Source organism: Opisthocomus hoazin, chromosome 1 (assembly GCF_030867145.1).
Source record: "Opisthocomus hoazin isolate bOpiHoa1 chromosome 1, bOpiHoa1.hap1, whole genome shotgun sequence".
Classification (NCBI taxonomy): Eukaryota; Metazoa; Chordata; class Aves; order Opisthocomiformes; family Opisthocomidae; genus Opisthocomus; species Opisthocomus hoazin.
This window is the reverse complement of record NC_134414.1, coordinates 33,346,953-33,369,130: the sequence shown is the minus strand read 5'-3', so window position 1 is coordinate 33,369,130 and position 22,178 is coordinate 33,346,953. Positions and strand designations below refer to the sequence as shown.

General features: G+C 42.5%; 1 protein-coding gene across 3 annotated transcripts in view; it reads left to right on the top strand.

The window, feature by feature from the left end:
* Positions 1–22,178, top strand: part of WDFY2 (WD repeat and FYVE domain containing 2) — a 65,007-nt gene that overhangs the window by 13,899 nt on the left and 28,930 nt on the right. Inside the window, exons 1-2 of one of the 3 annotated variants that reach the window (XM_075421210.1) lie at positions 17,089–17,231; positions 20,698–20,765. In XM_075421210.1, the coding sequence (XP_075277325.1) occupies positions 20,759–20,765 (7 nt within the window). In that variant the 5' untranslated portion in view covers positions 17,089–17,231; positions 20,698–20,758. Of the gene's footprint in view, positions 1–17,088; positions 17,232–20,153; positions 20,174–20,697; positions 20,766–22,178 lie in introns of those variants that run through there. The other 2 variants (XM_075421221.1, XM_075421200.1) reach the window with 2 other exon arrangements.

The window sequence follows — 22,178 nt, the reverse complement described above, 5'->3', positions numbered from 1 at the left end:
AATCCCCAGACAGGGTTTGGGAGGCAGCTCGGACCGGGGACCGTTCCCAGCACGCAGCTTGGATGCAGCCGCTGGTTTCCATGGCAGGTGGCCTCGCTGCCAGAGACTGGTCCCCAGGCCTGTGTCATTTATTGATCTAGGTGTGTTTCATGTCGCCAGGGCACTCAGATCATGTGGCCATCCCTGCTGGTGGGGAGGCAGATTGCCTGTGGGAAATTGGTTCTGTGATTTAAAATAAAACAAAACAAATAAAGTAAGCCACTGGTTCAAGCACGACACAGCCCTTAAAGCTGGTCTACCTGTAAACATTTCTGTTGCTTTGAGTTCTGTAACAACAAATTTAAAAAGCCTGAATTGAGACCAAAAATAGTTTGGGATGCGTAAGACTAACTTCGGCCAGATGTCCGGGGGAGGGCAGATCTCCTGGGGCCGCGACGCTGAGCAGCCGTGTGCACGCTGCCAGATTCCTGTGTGTGACATCGGGCAGCAACCCACAGGGCTGCAGCTGGGGCTGGAACCCAGCTGGAGCACCGAGGTGGCACTTGTGACCTCTGTGGCCAAGTCCTCTGGTCAGACCCCTGTGTTTGCTCGCTGCACCACTGGAGGCCTGAGCACTGGACCTGTAACCTGTGTGAGTACATCTCACGTTCCTCAACAGCCTTCGAGATAATTTGTCTCCATGAGCCTTTGCTTCTGACACCCAGGGAAATATCTTTGAGTGGTTTGAGCAGAGCATTGCTTCGTCATGTCCTGTGGCTCTGGGAGACAGGACATGAATGCTTCTTTACACACCAGCTTGTTCCCTGCTTACACCATCCTGGGTTGGTATCCTTCGAGCAGGCTTGGTGTCATTGCAGCTGCACTGCCAGGGCTGCTCCACAGGCTGCCAGTAGAAGAGACCAGGCTTCACATCTGATAAGCTTGGCAATCCCTCCACTGTTTCAGGCCAAGTGAAAGCTTTGGTCCTGTGTTTTTGAAGTCATAGAAGAGTGCTAAGCGGTAGTAATGACCAATTTTGAAATACAAGCCACTGATCATCTACTGCTTTGAAACACATATACAGCTGGGCGTTACATGCTGAAGAGAGGATTCTTCATCAGGTTATCCAAATGTAGACCAAAGCTTGGAGAAGATCAAGGAAGTCCAGAGACCCTGTGCAGGGAGGCTTCACCTAAGCTTTTCATTTTTGAAAAAAGGTTTTCAGTCATAAAAATGACATTTCTGCTCCTTTCAGTTCCTAAAATACTACAAATAAGTTTGGCATACAGCCTTCATAGACTTCTCAGTATCTGGTTACTCTGTGATTACTCCAAGCACTATTTTCTACCCATAGGTCTTTTCATGTAACCAAGGCTTCAGTAAGATCTTCGGTGCTGCTGCCAAACAACTAAAGAAAACTCTAATAGGATACATAGGTTGTATAAAAACTTCAGGGTAGACAGAAGATAAGAAACTTTAACTTCCTAGTAAAACTGGTGATGCCACAAAGAACTGAGAAGAGGAAGCATGCTACTTCAGTAGCTTGTGAGCTTCTCTACCTGAGAAAAGCACAGGAAATTTCAGGTACAATAATTAAATCTTCAAAGCACGTTTGCAATAGAAAGCACCGTAGAGCTAGAGATGCTTGTTCTGTAACTGTTGTGTAGGTCTTTCTGCCTTGTCCAGTTTACCTGCCACAGATAATGTAACGGAAGTTACATATGTCATTGGGGAAAGGCTTGTGGAGAGAAAGTCTCTCTTCTGTAGTGTTGCATAGCTTCTTTTTTTGCAAGCTGTTTCCATATGGGTATCGGGTTGAGGATTCACGTGACATTCATTTCCGTTCTTTTTTTTCCTTTTTTTTTTTCTTTCCTTTACCCACTGACATGGGGACACCAGTGTGTCTCCCGTTAGGAAGTAGTAGTAATTTGCTTTTGCTTCAATATATAAACAAACACTAAAATTATCATGGTTGGTTTCATCCTGCTCCAGTATCGTCTGAAAGTTTTGCTGCTGACCTTGGTGTGAACAGGATCAGACAAGCGCTTCAGAAGTGCAGCTGATACTTGCATGTCTGGAGAAGTGCATCTATGGCTGCTGCGGTAGGCAGAAGGACAATGGGTGTCCCTTAGCTGTCACTGCCACAGTAGTTGGGTTGGGGCAGTGGTGGAGTCAGAAAATACGTGTTGGATGCAGCATCATTGTTCTGATGCCCTTTGGCATGGTGCTGCCCCATGGCAGTTGCGTTCTCCTCCCGCTCCTGAGCTTGGCCCCAGTTGCTAAGCTGGGTTTTGTGTCTTGGAGCCAGGCTTTCCAGACACGAGGAATGTTGGGCTTTCCGCATCTTTCACGGTATGTTATTGTTCCCTCCTGGATTGTGAGGGAATTTATATATTCTAGTTTGAGTTTCTTGCATGGAGTGTCTTGTTGTAGAAGCCTTTTGTGTTTGCTCCTCTTCTGTGAAGAGTTTCTTCTTTAGTCTTGAATACTACTTTAACTGTTCTCACGATGGCTGGTCTGAAATTGCCCTCTGGTACAGGTCTTCTGATACTGAGGAAATTGTGTCAGATTATGTTAGGCCAGCCCTAAGGTGTTATAAGATTATGATTGCCTTTTTAAGCTCCAAGATCAGAGGATCAAGAAAGCAGGAAAATTGCCTTAGAATCATATGTACCTTGAATATCCAAGGCATAAAGGTTTTACATCAGTCTTTATAGTATTTTTCTACAAAATCTGCTGCATTTGTTGTACCACAGGATTGCACTTTCTTAATCTGGACAGAAATAGAAATTCTGTTTGGCCTGGTTGTGATTTAACCTTAGCCGGCAAGTAAGTACCAGGCAGCCACTTGCTCACTCTGCTGTGGTGGGATGGGGGAGAGAATTAGAAGAGCAAAAGTGAGAAAACTTAAGGGTTGAGATAAAACCAGTTTAACATGTAAAGAAAGCCAAGCATGCAAGCCAAGTAAAACAACAACTTTAACCAGATACTAAGAGAGAGGAGCAGATTTGGAGTCAAATAAACTTAAATTATGAATAGCTATCAGTTATGCAGAAGTAACACAAAAATAAACAGAACAAGATGTCTAACTCGGCTCCCCTTCCTCCTACCTGACTAAATTGATATTGTTTCCTGAAATCACAGATCAGAGTGACATCAGTGTTGTCATTTGGCAATGTATTATGGTTTTGTATTATCTGAAAAAAAAATTGGCCAGTTGTGGGGGAAAAAATCAATTGCTAAGCTGCAAGTAGAAATTGAAAGTTTCTTTGTAGGGGGATGGAATGTGTGATAATCCATCCTGCCTTGCAGAGAACTTTAATTCTTGTTCGATTGCTGCCTATCCAGCCTCGATGGTATGTTTTTAACTGCTACTGGAGCTAACTGCTGCCTCTGTGGTAAGTTTGTATAGCCGTTAGTCGCTGTTGTAAGAACTTAGCAGGTACAGGTGACTTCCGAGTCTCCTGAGGAGAAAACGTCCAAGCTAGTGTCCATCCTACCAGGTGACCTAGCATCAGCTGTTTATTTAATTATTTCCCCCTCCAGACTCGTGTTTGAGATTTGATTCTGGGGAGGGCGATGTCAATCCCTGCACGCTCAGGAGATCTTACAGCCTGCCTGGTCGAGCGCTCCTACAGCTAACCTGTTGTGGAGTAAAAATGGATGTCCTGAGGTGAGAGTGTGGGATCCAGGTGCTTGTGCAGTCCAAATCAGGGTTGCAGGACTGTGTCCTGGTCTGGGGAGGATGTGGGATTTCACACATCTTTTTGGCATTTGGCATTGGTTGGCTTGAACTGCCATGGTTTAATGAGAGTCTCATTTTTGCCTCTTTAGTGGGAACAGTGCTCCCAGACCTGGGCACTTACCTTAGACCTGATGGTGTTTGGTGGTGCTGTCCTTAAGCTCTCTGGTGGAGCTGGGTCATGGCGCTGCTTTCTCTACCTGTCCAGGATTGATTTAGAAGCATGTCAAACACATGGTTTTTATTTTTTACTAACATTCATATTTTGTAAATATTTACTGAACAGGACCAAGGTTGATTCTGTGTGTTTGTTTATTCAAAAGCTAAGCTGCTTTGAATGGAAAAATGTTTTATTCTTGAGACCCAGTAGTAACTTGACTCAGGCTGGGGAAGAAACAAGAGTAGGAGCTTGCTAAGCGCCAGTGCTGAGACTTGAAACTTTCCACAAGCACTGCAGAAGAAGCCAATTGAAGTGGAGCTTTTTCTGTCCCTGAAAAAATGTACGGTGAAAATGTTTTCTTTCAAGCACAAATTTCGCAATATACGGTTGGGAAAAGATGACTTGAAATAAAATTCAGATAGTCGGCATTTGTCATGACTTCCTTTTTCCAACTATTGTTTATTTTCCTCTATGCTTATTTCACAATCAGAGATAATGAACTTTTGTTTGTCTAAAATGCCAAAAAAAAAAAAAAATCTGTCTGTTAAGAGAAAACTGATACAGCCTAATGCATTTAGTGTCCCAAGTACCAGGGCAAGAACTTAATAACTGTGACGTACTGAGGTAAGTGCAACTGCAGTATCTGGAGAAGCCTTAATGTGGGAAGTACTTTCTGTGTCAAATATTTGGAGGTTACATGCAGGGAAATGCTCAGCTGTGGGGTGCAGCTGGAAGGGTTTTCATTACCATGTCTGTCACTAGCAGGCTGCTTCACAAATGCAAAGTGTGGACCTGGACTTCTCCCTTCCTTCTGGTGGCCTTACAGAATGCTTTGGGTTGGCAAGGACCTTTAGAGGTCATCTAGCCCAACCCCCCTGCAATGAGCCAGGGACATCTTCAACCAGACCAGGTTGCTCAGAGCCCCGTCCAAAGCTGCCTGGATACCACAGTAACTGGGGTGCAGGGAGAGTCATGGGGTTTAAAGGGTTTGTCTTCAGCCTGTTGCCTCCATTTGGATAGATCTATTATTACCAAAGCACTATGCTGTTACGGTTTTCTTATCTGGGGGTTACTGAACCAGAGGCTTGCTGCCATTCTTACTGCAAGCTTTGTTATCTTTTGTACTTTATAACCCGTTTCCTACTGCTTATTCTTCCCATTCATGTTTCATCTCTAACAGAAGCCCTCTCAACTCACTCTTTCCTTTCCTCACCTTCCAGTTAATTAATTATTTTAGTGACCTCCTCTTATCAATTTGGAATTCAAAAAAGGCAGGCTGTCACCTTCCTGCATGAACTCAGAGCAGCCGCACATCCTTGCTAATGCTGAGTGCTGTTAAATGCCAATATCCAGCAGTCCTCTGATATGAAAGCAAAATGGGGTGGCTTGGATCGCGAAGAACACTGGCACCAGAAATCTGGTATAAAACACCTTGTTGCGTTGGTGATGTGAAAGGCATTTGGTATGTTGAGCTGTTTTTATCTGCCAGATGTTGCCTTTTGAAAACCTGAAGTACCCACTGTATCCTTCTATGTTCCAGCAGCTCCTTTCCCAGCAGCAGTCTGTAGTAATTCCCAGTTTATTACAGGGTGTTTTTAACCTGTTTAAATATTATAAAAATGCATTCAATTGTTTTCAGTGCTTGAGAGACAGTGAATGTGTGATGCCTCTCAGGCAATGAGGAATGGGCTGGGATGCTACAAGCAATTGAGAAATGGAAATCAAATCGGAAGAGATTCTTTCCTTTGCAGTGAGGTGGAGGGGATGGCAATATTTGCCTTTGTCTCACCACTTCAAAGCCACAGTTGACTTGGTGATGAAGGGGACAACAGCTGCTTGAGCAGGTATGTGGGCTGCCTCTGCGATTGCATGGGGGTGTACAAATACTGACGGCTTGCTACTGCCAAGGAGAGGTGACCTTGGTCGTCTGGTACCTGCTGGTTAACGGGTGTTTCCGGAAACAGGAGGACTGGGATGCGGAGGGAGTATCTGCACCTTTCCCACATACACATCTGAAGCTTATGTACTTGCCAATAGCGTGAGTATTTTTAAAGACCAAGTCTAGCAGGACTTGTAAATCACTGCCAGCTCTTGCTGAACTGGGCTGCTGGAGCCAAAACTCTGGGGAGAGAAATGGCGTGATTGAAATGTGCATAAAAATGAAGGGTGCCAGAGGAGCAGACAGTGTGGGATGACTGGGAGAACTGATGGGAGTACAGAAAAATGTCTCTAAGCTTTCAAGTGTATGGTTTGGAAGTTGGCTACTGGACTGTCTTCTTTGGTTCCTATGTCTTAAGTAGGGGTTACTGGTTGACCACTGGGAAAGCTAGGATGTAGATCCTCAGCGTTCAGTGGCTTCTAATTAGCATGTAGCTGCCATACCATGAGCTTTTGTTTCCTTCTACAAAAATATTTTCCTTTCAAAAATTGATGCAACAAAACCATTGCATGCTCTGGCCAAAAAGAAAACAAAATGTGATTGGGAAAAGCAAAGACAAACCTTGGTCCTTCAGACTTAGATGAGTGAAGCAATTATTTTAAAGGTGCAGTGCCAGGGGAAAAAAGATGCATGTGTGAAATGATCTGGTTGTTGCATTGCTAAGAGCCTTTGTTGGCTTGCATTTAGTTCTACAGTGCAGCGCAGATGACGGAAATTTGTGTGTATTTCCAAAACAACTCATTTGTTCACTGCAGTGTTCAAGGTCATAACTGTTCTGGGTCCTTCTTGTAAGCTTGCTGCTCCTGTTTTTTGGTATTATTTAGAGCACGCAGTCCAGCTGATCTGTTTTAGGGGCCAGATCCTGTCCACAGGAAAGCTCTGTCTAATCTGTTCTTCCTCCTCCCCTCCACCCGGAATAAAAATTGATTATAAAAATCCTGGCACTGGCCTCTGAGTAAATTATTAAAATACTGCCCTCCATGTGTGCTGCCTCCCTCTGGATGCTCAGTAGTTGGGACGTCTCTGAATTAAGTAAACTGCTTAATCTGCTGCAGATTGTTAATGATTTACATTTCTTGATAACTGATCACAAATTGCATATAACCCTCCAAAGCTCACTGTGTGTGTTTGATGATAAGACACAATTTGCTTGTATCAGACATGACGTGTGGACGAGGCTGACTGGACTGTCAGGTCGTTCCACCTGGATGTTTTCAGCGTGTCTCAGATACCAGAACAGGAGAGTGGGAGGAGGAACTGCTTGACACAGCAAATCACACACGGATTTTGAAACCAAAAGACTGATTTTTAGTTTGTGGGAAGTGTATCTCATGGCTTGAGGTAATTGGACATATCATCTTGGCCTTTTTTCATAGTAGCTTAACTGCCTGCAGGGAAAGCTGTTCCCCCCCCCCCCCTCCCTGCCCTCTGCGTAGGAAGCAATCCTATCTGACCTGTGAATAGCTGAGCCAGAATTACAAACCTGATGTAATTTTCCAGGCAGTGCTGAGCCTGCGAGGCAGCAGGATCATAAAGGACCCTAACCTTATCTACTGCCTTTCCCCCATCTTTGCTCATCTTTTTCCCCAGCAGATGCTCTGAGCTGATTTTATGCTTTAACAAATAGAAGAAGGATTTGCTTGCCCAGTGGGTGGTCTCTAGCTGTCTTCTACCTTGTATTACCATTTAAAATCTGGTGTCCTCTGCCAAGGTCATTGATAGATCTGTCTGCTTCAATCTGCTGCTGTCCTCTGCTTCCAACAGCCCGAAGTCATTACCTCAGACACCTTTCTTTACACTGTCCATGCCTGTGCTAACTAATAGTCTTCTGCTGGAAGGCAACATCCCCGAATGGTGTACAACAAGCTGCGTTCACGTGCGTGCAACCTCTCTGCAGGTAGCTCAGGCCACTGTGAAAATATTTCTTAACTCAAAGATCAGTGATGAGTAGTTAACACGAAGTTACCCTTTCCTAAAAAGAAACCATACAAATCATCCTCTTGTTGCCAGTACAATAGCTTAGTTTCTCCACATCCTTACTCTCCAGATCTCTACTATTCTTTAAAAAGAATTGCCTGATTTGTTAATCATAGTAACAGGCATAGCATCATCCTGACTGTGATAGGGATGTGTGGTGCAGTGCTTACTCGCAGCGCATGCTGTCTCTAATGGTGTAGCACAGTGGATGATGTGGTCTTCGTACCTGCACGTGCACTGTGCTGCTGTTGTAGGCCACTTCTGTGGTACCTGTTATAAAATGCTTTGCATCTGTTGTAATCTTCTGTATCAGTCAGCTGTCAGTGTTCTTCTGCATGAGTTCAGGAATCCTTGTCTGCCTGTATTTGGGCAGGCTGGTGTGGGAGTTCCCTGAAAGAAAGGTCTCTGGTAAGGAACCCTGTCTGTATTCAGAATGGGGAAAGCCGATGAGGTTTTTGCAGTGAATGTGTACAGTTGCTCAGTGGTTAAATCAGCAATGATGTTGTAAAATCTTTGCTTTGAAACTACTCTGCCTCAAATCCCGGATTCATGTGAATATATAAATATTAACACCTTTATTGTGATCACCATGTCTAATAGCATGACCTAGTAAGAACTTACCACTTTTGAACTTCAAGATGTTGCCTTTTGTATTAGCTCAGAATATGATTTAAATGTGAGGGGCTGCAAGACAAAGAAGCAGAACTTTAGAACTGATTTTATCTCAAGACCTCAAATCTGTTTCTTCCAAGATAAGACTGATGCTTCTCCTATGCATGGCAGCAACAAAGATCTGGAGAACCCAAGCGGAGACAGCACCTGGGCAGGAATTGCCCACGACTCTTCTTGTAAGCCTCTGGAGAAAAATAAGTCAGTAAAATAAGCTAGTAATAAGGTGACAACAGAGAGGTTTTAGTAATGTTTGATGCTTTTGCCATGAATTGGAAGATGTCCCTTATTGCAAAGTAGAAGTTACCTATAAGGCAATGACTAGGTAAATGAACTGAAGCTGCTACAGGCTTTATTGGTTTGTTGGATGGGTAACGGTCACCTCCTGTCGATATGCAGTTCCACCAGATGTCTTTATAAAGCTGCACTGTAATGTATTGCACCGTTTCACATATTCAAATAATGTGTTTTTCCATACCTGAGGAGAGAGTGGGTCTTATGTCCTCCCTATGCTTATGTAACAGACATGGCTTTTCTGTCCCATCTTCACAAGGAGAAAGTGTGATGTATGCCGTCAAGGTTTTCCCTGGCATTTGATTGCCTCTGCCTATAGCTCTTCTTTGTGATTTTCTTTCCAATTCTCTTGCCAGGAGCATATGGGTCAGGGATTACCCCTAGGAGCTGTAGCTGGCAAGTACTCTGTTCCCTCCCCTACCAGTGCAGTCTGGGCCAGTTGTCTGCCCCAAATTAGCAGATAAGCTGATTGGGTCTGGAGAGATATGAAGAACTGCAGGAGACATAGTAAGTGGATAGCAGTGTATCACAGAAAGAGTCTAATATTGATAAATATACAATTTTCTCTCATTCATATTGTGTAAGTTTCTAAATCATGCCAGTGTGAGTAAAAAACATGTACAGCTGCTGCCAAATAAGCAAATACTGCTAGGGTACGTACAGGGAGAAGATGGATAAAGAAATTAATGATAATGCTCTTATAATTTAGCAGGTTTGTCTGTGTCTGGATTGCTGCATTTAGGATGGAATATGCCAGTTCAGACAAGATATTGCCTCCTTAGAGGGACTGGAAAGGAGAACAGGACACAAGAACAGCTTTCCCAAGAGACTGGAAAGATTGATTACTTTAAAGAGGAAGCATGTAGGAAATGATAGGAGTATACAGAGCAACTAACCAGTGGAGAAAGTAGAGCCAACAGAAACTTCCAATCTTCTAGCACGAGCAAGAGGATGTTCATTGAAATTAGCAATTAACTACCTCTAGAGATGATAGGAGAAAGTTAGCACAGTATGAAGTTGAATGCAGAAGAAGGGGAAAGCTGTAAGGAGGCTATATGAAAGAAGTAGCTGGATGTGAAAAGGGACTGCATGTTTGGGATGGGTTTTTTTAAAAAATAAAACCTAAAGGTTAGGATGTGATGTTCAGTCTTGCGATAGAGGTTTGAGGACAGTTCCTATTCATTTCTGTTGATTTCCACCTCCCCACACCATCCCCACGGGAATGTAGAGGTGACAAACTCTAACTGTCTTGTAAGCCCTTGAAATGCCAGATCACCTCTAAATTAGAGAGTCAGAGGTTTGGGCTTTGCTGGCACCTCATACAGCACTCCTCAGTGTGTGTGATAAGAAATCTGAGAACCCCTGGCAAGGCACTTGAAGGCTGCAGTTCCTTTGCAGCTGAAGAACAAACCTTTCAGGTTCAGTTGGGTTTGCATTGCTTTGCCCTGCTTTCTTGGTCCCCTTTTGCTGGCACTAAAGCTACTGGGCTTGCTGCTTTCCTTTCCAGAGAGTACTGTGACTCCCCAGCCAAAATCATCCTGCTGGGACAGAGCAAGGGTGGCTTCTTGCCTCCTCTAGCAGAGCAAAGCAGGTAGGAGTTGAGTTTGTGCGAGGACAGTGAAAATATCTGTGTGAGTGGCTGCCCTGAGAGGAAAAGAGCAATGACCAGAAAAGCTGAGGGAATATTTTATCACCTGTGAATAATTGTTCAAGTTCAATGCTAAACTAGAGGAACTGGAAATGGTACTGCTTTGCATAAAGGGCTCGATGCTCCAAGGAGAGCATTTGCAGAGGCATCTTGGTGTGGCGCAGAGCACGCAAATACATTCCAAGTAGATGCGTTTGCTGTCTCTGAAAAAACAGTGCCATAATTGTTCATAAATATTTGAAAAACAAAAGCCTATCTGTTCTTAGAGAGGGTGTTTCAGTAAGCCTTTGGCATATACAGCTGCATGTGACCAGCTGATTGTCCCGTTTGTTGGCCAAGGAACTTACCTATACCGTACAGGTATAAGGGTTGGGTTTGGGTTGTTCTGTGCAAAGAACAAAAGCAGAGAAACAATTAATTAAAGTGAAGGTTCGTATATGGACAGAAATACATGTGTTAATTGAGAGGTAATGACCTTATGGGAACTATGTGGATGTTAGGACTTAACAGCTGCTTGTTTGGAAAGGGATTCATTTGCATCGGGATATGATTGATGGTCTTCTCAAAATCCAAGGAACAGAAGTTTTCCGCTACAACTTTGTGTTGAATTAATTAAATGTTAGGTGCTTTCTGACTGAATGCAGTAAGTATACTGTTAGTGGAAAATAACACTTCTTCTGATGGTACTTGTCTTTTTGCAGCTAGGACCGACCCTATTTTCCTTACACTAGGATTCTCAAATACCTCCAATGAATGGCTGTATTTTGTTTAATACACCAAATATCCTCAAAGAAGCAGTGAAGTAGTTCATGATTTAATTTAGTCTTTTGCAATGGATGATGCAGATGAGTTACATCCAGAAAATAAAATGTTAAGAGAGAGCATCATCCTATGGATGTAGAAAGGTGGGTTCCTTCCCCCACAGTAAATGCATAATTTACAAGATGCTGCACTGTATAGTTAACCAAGGAAAACGTTTATGTGAAAAATAAATTGAGGCCTTAGGATATTACTGTTTGAGCCAGGATGTCTCGTCTTCCTCCATATCCCTTTATTACCTGCAAACCTCTTTATTCTGGATTCATCTCCTCCCAGGTGCTGTTCTGTTTTCTTAGTGATGCCGTGGTATCGTTTCAGAGCAGAATGGGAAAGCAAAGTAAAACCAAGGAAATTCTGCTCCAGCATACTAACATTTATGTTTGTTGTAAATTCCAACTAGTGACTTAATTTAGTGCTTGGAATCAAATATCAATCTTCTGCTGTAAATTAACCTATATATGAGTATAATTTCTTAGAAATGTCATGCTGGTTGTATGTATACTGAAAATGGGTACGTCCAGCTTTCACTTTATCGATTCAAAACCATAAGCTTACTTTTTTATCTGTTGAGTAATAAATTTACCTTTATGCAGAGTGAAGCATGCATAACTTAAAAATGAACAGTAACTTAGTTGGTAGCCCATAGCAGCTTTGGGGGAAAAAAATGTGTTGTGTTGTTCTCGACAGCTGTTCCTACTGGGTGTACTGGCTGGTGACCTGGCAGGTTCTCATTCTTTGCCTTTGCCACATGGACAATTTAGAGGAGAGCTGGAGGTTTGCTCTCTTGCAAATTGTGGATCTGCTAGGTATTTTTATCACGGTTCCACTGAGTCACGTATTGCATAGCAGGCCTGTATTTTAATCTCATGAGGATCTTTCTAATAACTTCCATTACTGAAACATTTGAATATGGAAAGAAGGTGAAAGTAATTGGATTGCAATAATTAAATCATCCAATGTGATTACCTTCAAAAGGTTGTGTGCTTATGCTTCCCAAATACAAACGGGAATCGATCAGTACAAGAAGCACCAAAAGCTGCATCTGTTCTGGAAAGAAATAATTTGGTGGGGTGCAGGCAAGGGGGAGGTCTGTGGGTAAGAGGGAGGGGTGAAGACCATTTTATTACCCCAAAGCTCTGTAAGGAAGACTGATGCACAGGTCTTAATGAGGGAGTTAATTTTGAAACTTTGCTTGAAAAAAAAAAATACAAGTGTGATGTAACACTCGTCGTTTAAAAATTCCTGGAGCTGTAGGCTGATGCTCACTGAGAACTCCAGCCCTGCATTTACCTGCTTTTGCAGATAAAATTAGCTTCCCTACAGCGTTTAGGCTAGAATGTGGTGTAGTCACTGCACTGCTTCATATGACACATGATGAGCAATGCTTTTGTGGAGCTGCTGAAGACCTGAGGCAGCTTGGCTCTCTGAACCTTGCGCTAGTAAACTCAAGGTAACACAACATTTTTCTGTGGTTGTGACTTCTGGTTCATTTTTTTTGTGTCTCTTTACTTTCCCGAAATTTCTGCGCTGGAAACTGGACAGAATCTGATTTTGGTCCGGTGCCTGCACAGCAGAGCACGCACTGCTTCCAGGCATATGTGCTCGGGTAACTGGAAAAATCACTGAACTCCATTGCTCATTGTCCAGAAAACTGAAAAATGGGTGGAAACTGTTTCACAGCTGAGCAGTAAAACTGTCATGTCGCTCATTTTTTTTTGAGTCATAAACATCCACTTCTCCCGAGATTGTCTCCTATGAATCTTTGTTTTCTAGTCGCTTCCCACAGAATACCCAAAAAGCCCTCGATGTAACCAGAATTGTGTTAAATAAAGTGGTGTCTCTTTCACTTAGGTCTAAGTACCACTGATGGCTGTAACAGTTTTTCTCTGACAAAACCATGCAATTCTATAGCTGCATATAACCTACCAAAACTTTTACATTTTCCCCATTATGCAATATGCATTTGCACTGAGTTTACGGAAGCTTGAATTAAACGGGGAAATATCTTATAAAGCATGATTTGAGTTCAGATGTTGTATATGCTTTGTGTGAAAAAATCCCTGCATTTTGCTCCATCTGCCTGCTTGCTTGGCATACTGTTTCATGCAATGTTTTTTCTGAAGATAAGTGGTAAGTGTAGTAATTCAAGTCTGCAGTTTCTTCCATAGTGTTCCTTTGCACTGAGCTTCGTTCCAAGGCTTTTCCACCACGTTCCTCCTAAGCAGAAAGGACCTGCAAGATCATTAACCTCTGAGCTTAGTTTGCACAACATTTTAGTAGCTCATTCTCTGTCCTCTCTGGAGACGTTGGCTCAAAATGAGATTATTGGAAGGGACCTTTAGAGGTCATCTAGCCCAACCCTCCTGCTCTGAGCAGGGACATCTTCAACTAGACCAGGTTGCTCAGAGCCCTGCCCAACCTGGCCTTGAGTGTTTCCAGGGATGGGGCCTCCACTGCCTCTCTGGGCAATCTGTTCCAGTGTACCACCAGAATCATTAAAAGTAGCAAAAATCAGATTCATTGCCACCAGCTGGTGGTCAATGAAGTCCATGAGTGAACCCCCTGGTGCATTTCTCCCCTACCCTACTCTTTGCACCAGACTGCAGAGCTGCTCCATCAGTCCCTGTTCAGCCCAGCTTCCTCTTGAAGCCAGATCTTACTGCTCCTATGGCTTTGTTGCAGGGCTTGAGGCATACAGACTATAAAGAGTGCAATTATTGCTCAAAAGGCTTTTATTTTATAGGAAGCCCAATGCTTGAGTTACAGACCGAGGTTACAATGAAGATATTCTATCTTCCAGAAACGCCCTTACTAATCGCTGCTAAGAGAGAACCTCTCCAAAAATAAGCCCTGAAATAAAGCCCATTCTTCAAAACTCTGTAATCTTTTCCCCACATTGTCCCCCTTTCCTAAACTAGTAGATCTTGCACTTCATTTTAGAAACTGAGCCTGCCCTTTCATAGTATGAAAGAACCTAGAACAGACCTACAGTGATGTACAGCTGTGCACTGTCTCAGTCTTAGAAAGAGTCCAGTGAGTAAACCCGTGATTAGTTCATTTTAAATGGCACATTTGTTCATCAAAACCAGTGAAAATGAGATAGAACCTGCATTGTGCCCCAAAATTGCAGGGTTTATGTAGAACACTCCATCAGGGCTGCATGATGGGCTTTGAGGGGACTGGCGTGGGTGGGCCTGAGACATGAAGTCATGCACTTCCCTGGGTCCTTGGGGCTGGATTTGGGGGAGAGTCATGCTGTGGAAGTGTTGGGGGTTTGGGTTGGTTTTGTTTTGTTTTTTTCAGGAGGACATAGGATGAGGACGTGGCAGATAAAGTTGTCTTGGTGCCTGAGGTTTTGGCATTCTGTTATTAAATTTCTTTTTGTTTTCCCTGAAACACAGGCTGGCTCAGAAATCAGTTCTGGTTTTGACTTTTGCTTTCATGTATTTTCTTTCAAAATCTATCATAGACATGAAACTCCTCGTGGCTGGTTCCAGTGCACTGGCAGTGGTTCATGAGCTGCCACTAAACATGAAAGATCTTTTATTCTCTCAGAAAATCCCCTGAGCTCAGGTCATTAATTGGTGGGAGCCAGAATCTCTTCACGACTCTTGTCCACAAAAGTCCCTGGAGAAGTTGAGGTATTTATAGCACTGTAGGTATCTTTAATGCAGTTGTTAAACATTTTTCCTTATCCCGGTTTTAATAACAAGGTCTCTCTGTTAAAGGCAATAAACTGTCAGTGCTGTACTTGGACTTCAAATGCTACTATTGTCATGTTTATTTAATAACAGCAGATAAAGCTTTTGCTGTTTCCAGTGCAAATACTTAGTTTCCAGAGATACATGGCTTTTGAATACTTCCGAATTGTCTATTGTTGGATATTTAGGAACAGTAGAGCTTTCAAATTTTCTGTTTCAACACTAAGGAAGACTTCGATATATCCATGGTGAGAATATATGCTAATACTCCGTTAGGTATGCCTGCAACCTGAGAGACTGCACTAACCCTGAATATAGTATCATCCTAATCTGTTTTCCTTTATTCTGTCAACTAAATAGCTAGATGAGCATTTTAAAGAATTTTCCAGAATAGCTTAGTGTCTTCCTTTTGCTATTTGGAAACCGTTCTGTAACTGTGTTAAACCAGCTCTGTGGTTAGGACAGCTGACAGAGGGAAATGTCTTTATTTTTAACCATGTAATGTCATTTGTACTGATAACCTGCCTCCCTTTCCCAAGGAGCAGTAATGCCCATGGAGCAGGCGTTGAGCTCTGGATGAGCCTGATACGACTTTAGAAAGTGACACATGAAAATTTCTGTGCCGGGTGCTCACTACAAATAGGAATAAAACTCATTTCACACCTTATGCTGGGTTTGATGCTTACAACTCTTGGTTTCTCAGCAAGACAGGAGATCCAAAAAATCCACAGTATGTGGTCCAAGGTATAAGGAATAACGAGGAGTATGTTAAAATACCATTTAAAACAATTTTCTGAGGCCCAAGAATACAAAATATTGTAGTAAATTGCATGTGTTGAGGGTTACCTCTCCTCTGTTATACAGCTGGCATACGCCTGGGGCATGAAGGCGATAGCGCGTTACACAAGTGCATGTCGGTGAAGAGAAATGTTTAAAAGGCAGGAGTGAGGAAGGAAAACATTCTCAAACAGGAAAGGAGGGATCTGTCAGGGAAACAGATACGTTGGATTTCTTCACTCACACTGTACAACTGGTGGTTTTATGGATATTGTGGACAAGTGGAGTGGAATAGGGATAACTTGTTTCTCTAGGTAATGGTGGTGTTGGATCTCGCTACAACAGAGTTCACAGTATTGCAACACGCAGGCATCTTGGGACAGTGCTGAGGCATGTCTAATAGGTCTGTACTATGTGCAACACCAGTACTTGTCTTTTGCCTTAATTTCACGCAAGGCACCAAGGAGAAAAGACAAGAGCTCTGCCTGTGAGTCAGTCACAGAGACTCAGCCCCACAGCCCCAAGTGACGCCGGGTTTGCCAGCAGCGAGATGAGGAGAAGCTCAGGCCAGACTAGGGATCGAGTAAAGAATCTTGCATCCTACCTGGCAGCGTTGTGCAGACTTTCATGGAGCACGCTGCAACTTAAATGTGCAAACCAGGATTTGCATGAGCAAAATGTCTTTATCAGAAAGAAGATAGCATGGCACGTACAGCGGATTGAACGAGTTTCTGCAGCTGGTGAAGCGCAGAGCTGCCACGCTAAGGTGGATGTGCTGCCGTTAACATAGGCACCTCCGTGAGTAGTAGATGCTCAGATGAAGCCCACCTCCTGCACACGTGCACAGCCTAGAAGCGTGTTTGAGGCCTGCTGGTACAACCACAGCCACCTGGATGTGAGACACATACTCTTGAGCAGAAGAGAGAGAAGCAATTTTTCTTTTAAAATACACGTTTTTCACATCCCCTTAATATATGAAGATGTAGCCTGTCTTTTGCATGGCAGAATGATTTCTGTATAGCCTGTCTCATTTAAAAATAAATCATCTCTGTTATGAAAAGACTCGAAGAATAGACATTGATTTGACAGGTTCTAAAGATCTTTCCAAGCCAATTCACTGGCAACAAAATGAAGGGACAACTCATTTCCGTGGTGATGCCAGCTGAATCCCCCTGGAGCAGCTGAAGAATGGATCCTGACCTGGGTGGGTGCTGTGTTTAAGTCCAGTAACTATGCAACCAACAAGTACTCTTCGTGCTACATAGCCATTAAAAAAAGTTTATTTTCATTCATGCTTGTTTTTTTTTTTCATTTGCATTCTTCAGAAGCCTCAAAAGCTCTGGGTTTCATGTCTGGTGGGTAGTATTGTGTTAAGAAGTATACAAAAATGTGCAGAACTGCAGCTGAAAAATATTCTCTCTTCCAAGAACGTTTAGCTTCTCCCAAGTTCAGTTGTTGGCACGGTTTGTTCTTCAGCCTGAATCTACTTTGAGGAAAAGTTACCCAGAAAAGTTGCACGAGCTGAGGTCAGTTTTTCTTCTTTCAGTAAAATGCCTTATCTAATCCAGTGATTTTAAGAGACAAAAAATCATGAATCATCAGTTTCTGACATAAGGAAGAATATTTATTGCTTTTACATCAGATTATACATAGATACTGGAATTCCATTATAATGCTTAACATAACTTTTAAATGCTTACTTTTAAGATATGTGTAGTAATCATCCTTAATTTTAAAATAAGTTGTCTACAAAAGGTTTTGTTTTCCTTTAGTTAAAATGATTTACTGAGGAGATAAGTGTTTCTTTAGTGAGTTACATGAACAGACTTGCTCGTTATGTTCCCTTTCACACACCTTAGAGTTAGATAACATCTTTTCATTGTCTTTTTATTCTTAGAATGCTTTGTTTTGTATTTTGCATGAATTAGTCATTGAATGGAAATATATTTGACAGCGTAAAGAAATGAGCATACTGTGTACCTACAGAAGTGGCCTACACTAGTAAAAGTAGTTTCACTCTTGAATAGGAACCTCTACCAGTTTTTTTATTTCTTTTTTTAAGCTGAAGCAGAAAACATTTTTTGTTTCAATATCATTCATCTGACAGTCTTTACATTGGCATAATTGTCAAATTAATTAGTAAGTCTGAACTGGGTACAGTTTAAAAAACAAAACCAAACAACCAAAGCATCCAAATTATTGCCATTTTTGCAAATAAAACTGGTTTTTATTTTCTCCAGCTTTTGACAGATCTTTTCTTGTACATAGTCCTTTTTTAACAAGCTGAATTATCTGTAAGATGTTGTACTGGATTGATCATTTGCCAGAGCCTTAAAGTGGAGAGGAGAGGCAATCTTCTCGAAGCCTGGGAGTTTTGAAGTTGGTAGCACTGAACATGTAGGTTGGGATGGCAAATAAAGACAAGTCTCTCACAGGACATTGGTGCACCTCCTCAGGGCTGTTCCGTACTGAGTTATTTCAGCTCCCTGTGATTCATCCCATGATTTTTTTTTGCACACTCACTCATTCCCACAGTAACTTCACTTGTCGAGGATAAACATATTAGTAAGAGCTCACCTGTTTGGGAAACAGAGCTGCGGATCTGCTTCCAGAATTACACTGACCACCTTCTTAGCAAAGATGGACACCTTTGGGTGGACTCAGAGGTTTTGGACCCTGTTCCAAACCTGCTGTACAGCCCCGTGGCTGTGGGTGTCTTCGCAGACCTGTGTGCTGGTGTCTGGACGCAGAGTTCCTCTCTGACAAGAGCTACAGTTAGCTACAGCCAGTAATGGCAGGAGGATTTGGCCCTTTCACTATCGACAATACGATAGCATTGGTACAAGCTGGTGAATTGTCCCTGAAAAAGTATTGCTGGTTTTGCTTCAGATCTGCTGAAGAGCTACTGATGTGTTCGTTGCAAAAAAGCCATTAGACTTAGGAGGCAGTTATACTGAATTTTGTATTTTTTTGAGTAATTTGTGAGAGCTTTCTAACCATGGGACTTGCTGACTCAGTGAAATGTTAGTTTTTAGAGCAACATACTGTGTCACAGTGTACGCATGAGACATTTCTAAGATGATGCCGCTTGTATAATGCCCAAATACGCAGCGCTCTGGATTATTTGCTGAAAAATGAGTTTGGATGCAGGGCAGGATGAGCAGAAAGCTAATTTTGGATACCTGCGATCCTGGAACTCACACAGAGTGGTGCAGCTCTTAGCTTGAAGTTTGCAGGATTAATAACTAGTTCTTGAATTGCTTTGTTATATTGCATGGAATCTCTGTTCATATTCGATTTGTGTATGTAACGTCTTAGATCAATTTACATTGTATTATATTGTATTACATTAATATATTGCTCTAAATGTCTGCTTGCTAAAAAGAGCTGAAATCTGCTCTTCCATGAAAACGAGGTAACAGTAGGAATGACGATGTGATCTTCTCCATAAGCTGTATTTCCACATTTCAGGAACTGGAAAGTTGCTTTTTTTTTTTCCTTAATATTATCAAGTGCAAGTTATAGATTTGCTGCAGGAAAATAAGGCTTATGTTTAACAATATTTTTTTAGATCCCTCTATTAGCTACTGTTGCGTGCTAACTTAACTAAAAGAACAAAAAGACGTGGATGACGGGTTGAAATGTGTTGTGCTACGCTAACACAATGCTGTCTAACTAACTAAATCTTGGGATAATTAAATCTTCTAGAGAAGGTTAATATATTTGGTGTAAATCAGTAACGCATGGAATACAGTGTTATACGGAGAGTTTACTAGTTAAAGCTAGAGATAAGGATTTGAAGAGCAGTAACGCAGGTAAGGGTTGGCCACAATTGAGGTGACGGTGGGCTGTGGAGAAACAAGCAGGAGATTACTGATTGCCTGCTGCTTTAACTGGTGACACTGTTACTAGGCATGTTTTGATCAAATTAGCTGAGGAACTAAAGTTGAGAGAGACCTTCAATTAGAAAAAAAAGCTTCAGAGAGTGGACCAAAACAAGTGAAATACACTGAGGACTGAAATAATAAATGTTTAATAACCTAGATGGTACATCAGTCCAGATCGTTGGCTCGGGAATCAAGCAACAAGTGTCTCAAGTGTGTGAAGGGCATGGATTGAGTGATAGGGAGCTGCCGATATAATATGATTATGAGAAAGCAAAAGTAATCCTGAGATACATCAGGCAGGTCTTCTAGCAGAGAGGAAACCACTGGTGTATCTGTGGAAAGCCCTGGAGCACTGCATGGTTCTAGGTGCCTCTATTCGAGGATGGCAACTCCAAACTGGTGGGATAGAGGAGGACTGCCAAGCTGCCTGTTGCCTTGATCATCCTCTTCAGAGAAGAGTAAGAGTTTGGCTCCTTCAGCCTCATGCTCAGTGGGCATCTAGTAACACTCAAGTACACTGAGGAGACGGGAAGGTCCTGAAGCTGAAGAGCTCGTTGTTGGCACAAATGGATATAATCCTAGTAAGTAGAACCTGAAAATCTCAGAACCTTATTCCCCTGCTTAAGAAGTTTTTCTGAAGCAGAACAACAAAACAACAGGCAGCAGGTGGACCAAGGCCTACCCTGAGATTGGGGGAAGGCTTCTGCAGTGGGGTGGACTGGAAGTGCCGGTACAGGAGTGCTTTTCTGGGCTACCTAGGGTGTCCCAAATCCTTATGTGAGGCGTTGAATGAACAGTGGTGTTCCACTCCTTGGGAAAGGCAAAGAACAAAAAGCCATGCCAATTTCCAAATACTGTTGTGATGTGTTCAGCTGAGGTGTTGAGTACTACTCGGTACCAATGAATGGGCTACTCTCATCCCTTTACACAGGTTAAACTCAGGTTGATGTATAGGGCTGCTGTAGGAGGTTGCATGCTTATTTTCCCTCTCAGCAAAATAATTCAATTTCAAAGATGGTCTTGTGCATTCGTCATCACCACTTTGTTTTCATTCCTGGTTATTTTTTCATTCTTCCTCACGTGTGTTGTGTTTTTTCTTTTGTAGAACAGTTCGTGTCTGGCTGAAGAGAGACAGTGGGCAGTACTGGCCCAGCATATACCATGCAATGCCATGTAAGTATAAGGAGATGTTCGCTGTCTACTGTGTATTTTCAAGATTGCTCTTCTGGCTTTGATTAAGCTTCATGTTTATGACCATTTGCAAGCTTACCACTCCATATTAAATACTACTCTTGAACAATCCTTTTGGTTTCTGTGAAGCTTTACCAAGCTGTGTGCTAGTGCTTCTGAGAGGCATAAGGGATTACAGCAGCAAAAGGATACAGATATGCTAGCAAGGGATGAGCATTTAATGCAAACATAGATTAAAAAAAGTGGAAGCTCAAAGTGTAGTCTCGCATGCTGCCACTAATGGAGTCCATAAAGCTGTGTAAGTCTCCAGTATAAATCACTCTGCCCTTCCTACTGCATGTGCTCAGTCCATTAGAGTGTAATGGTAAATGGTTTTATTTGATAAGAATTTAATATCCTGTGGCAGCTAATATGATAGAGACCGTACTAGACAGGGAAGGCAGCTCTTCCAGTGAAGAAGCAGAATCATTTTAACCCTGCAATTAGATGTGGAAACCCAAGTCTCCTTGGTGGTTCCCTCCAATATGATCTGCTGTATGTGTCCTCTCCCAAAGAGAGTGTTCATGCTTTAAAAGAAACTGCAGTTCGATGTCGATTATTCCAAGAGAGAGCTGAAGAAATCACAGCTCTAGCTGTTTGTCATAACCCCTGTGTTGAGTGCAGGAGTATAACTCTGCAGGTCACCAGCAGCAGGGGTATGCTGATGCTCCTCAGTCAGCTTCAGATGTGCTGGGTCTTTGGAAAGCTTGTGAAGCTGTCCATAAATCCACAGATGGAAGAGCATTTATCAAGTCCCATTGAGGTATTCTTATTGTCTGGAGCAAGAGTTATTTAAGGTAAGATAGCTAGATTTGGAAGAGACATCTGTCTCCATGATATGTAAAATAATTAATAGACATGAGTTTTAGTACCACAACATCAGCTTAGGACCCAAGCGTGGCCATGGTGTTTGACTGCCTGCTCTAAGCAGGTGTTCCTTTGGTAGAGAGGACGATCTCTCTTCTTCCTTTGGTGATGGACTAGCTCATAAGAATGTCAAGCCTCAAAGGTTCTTTCTGCTCAAGATTTTGCACAAAAAGATATTGGAAACCAGCTAATGAGGTGGCAGTCTGTGGAGCTCTGTCACAATCACTGACAGTGGCCTGAGTTCCCTTGACCTGTCCTAAGAGGTTTGCTTTCACTGGTCAAACTGCTATGAAATGGCTATTCTAGCAGTCTGGCATTGATACTTCTCTTTTTCCATGTGGTGCTTTTGCATACATTTACATTTTAAAATCTTGTTAAGTCCTTCTCTGGTCTTAGCAAAGATGAATTATTGCCAGTAATAACAGCTTCACTGGAAATGATGGAATAGATCCAGATCCGGTCAAAGGGGACTATTTTAAAGCTCCTTCA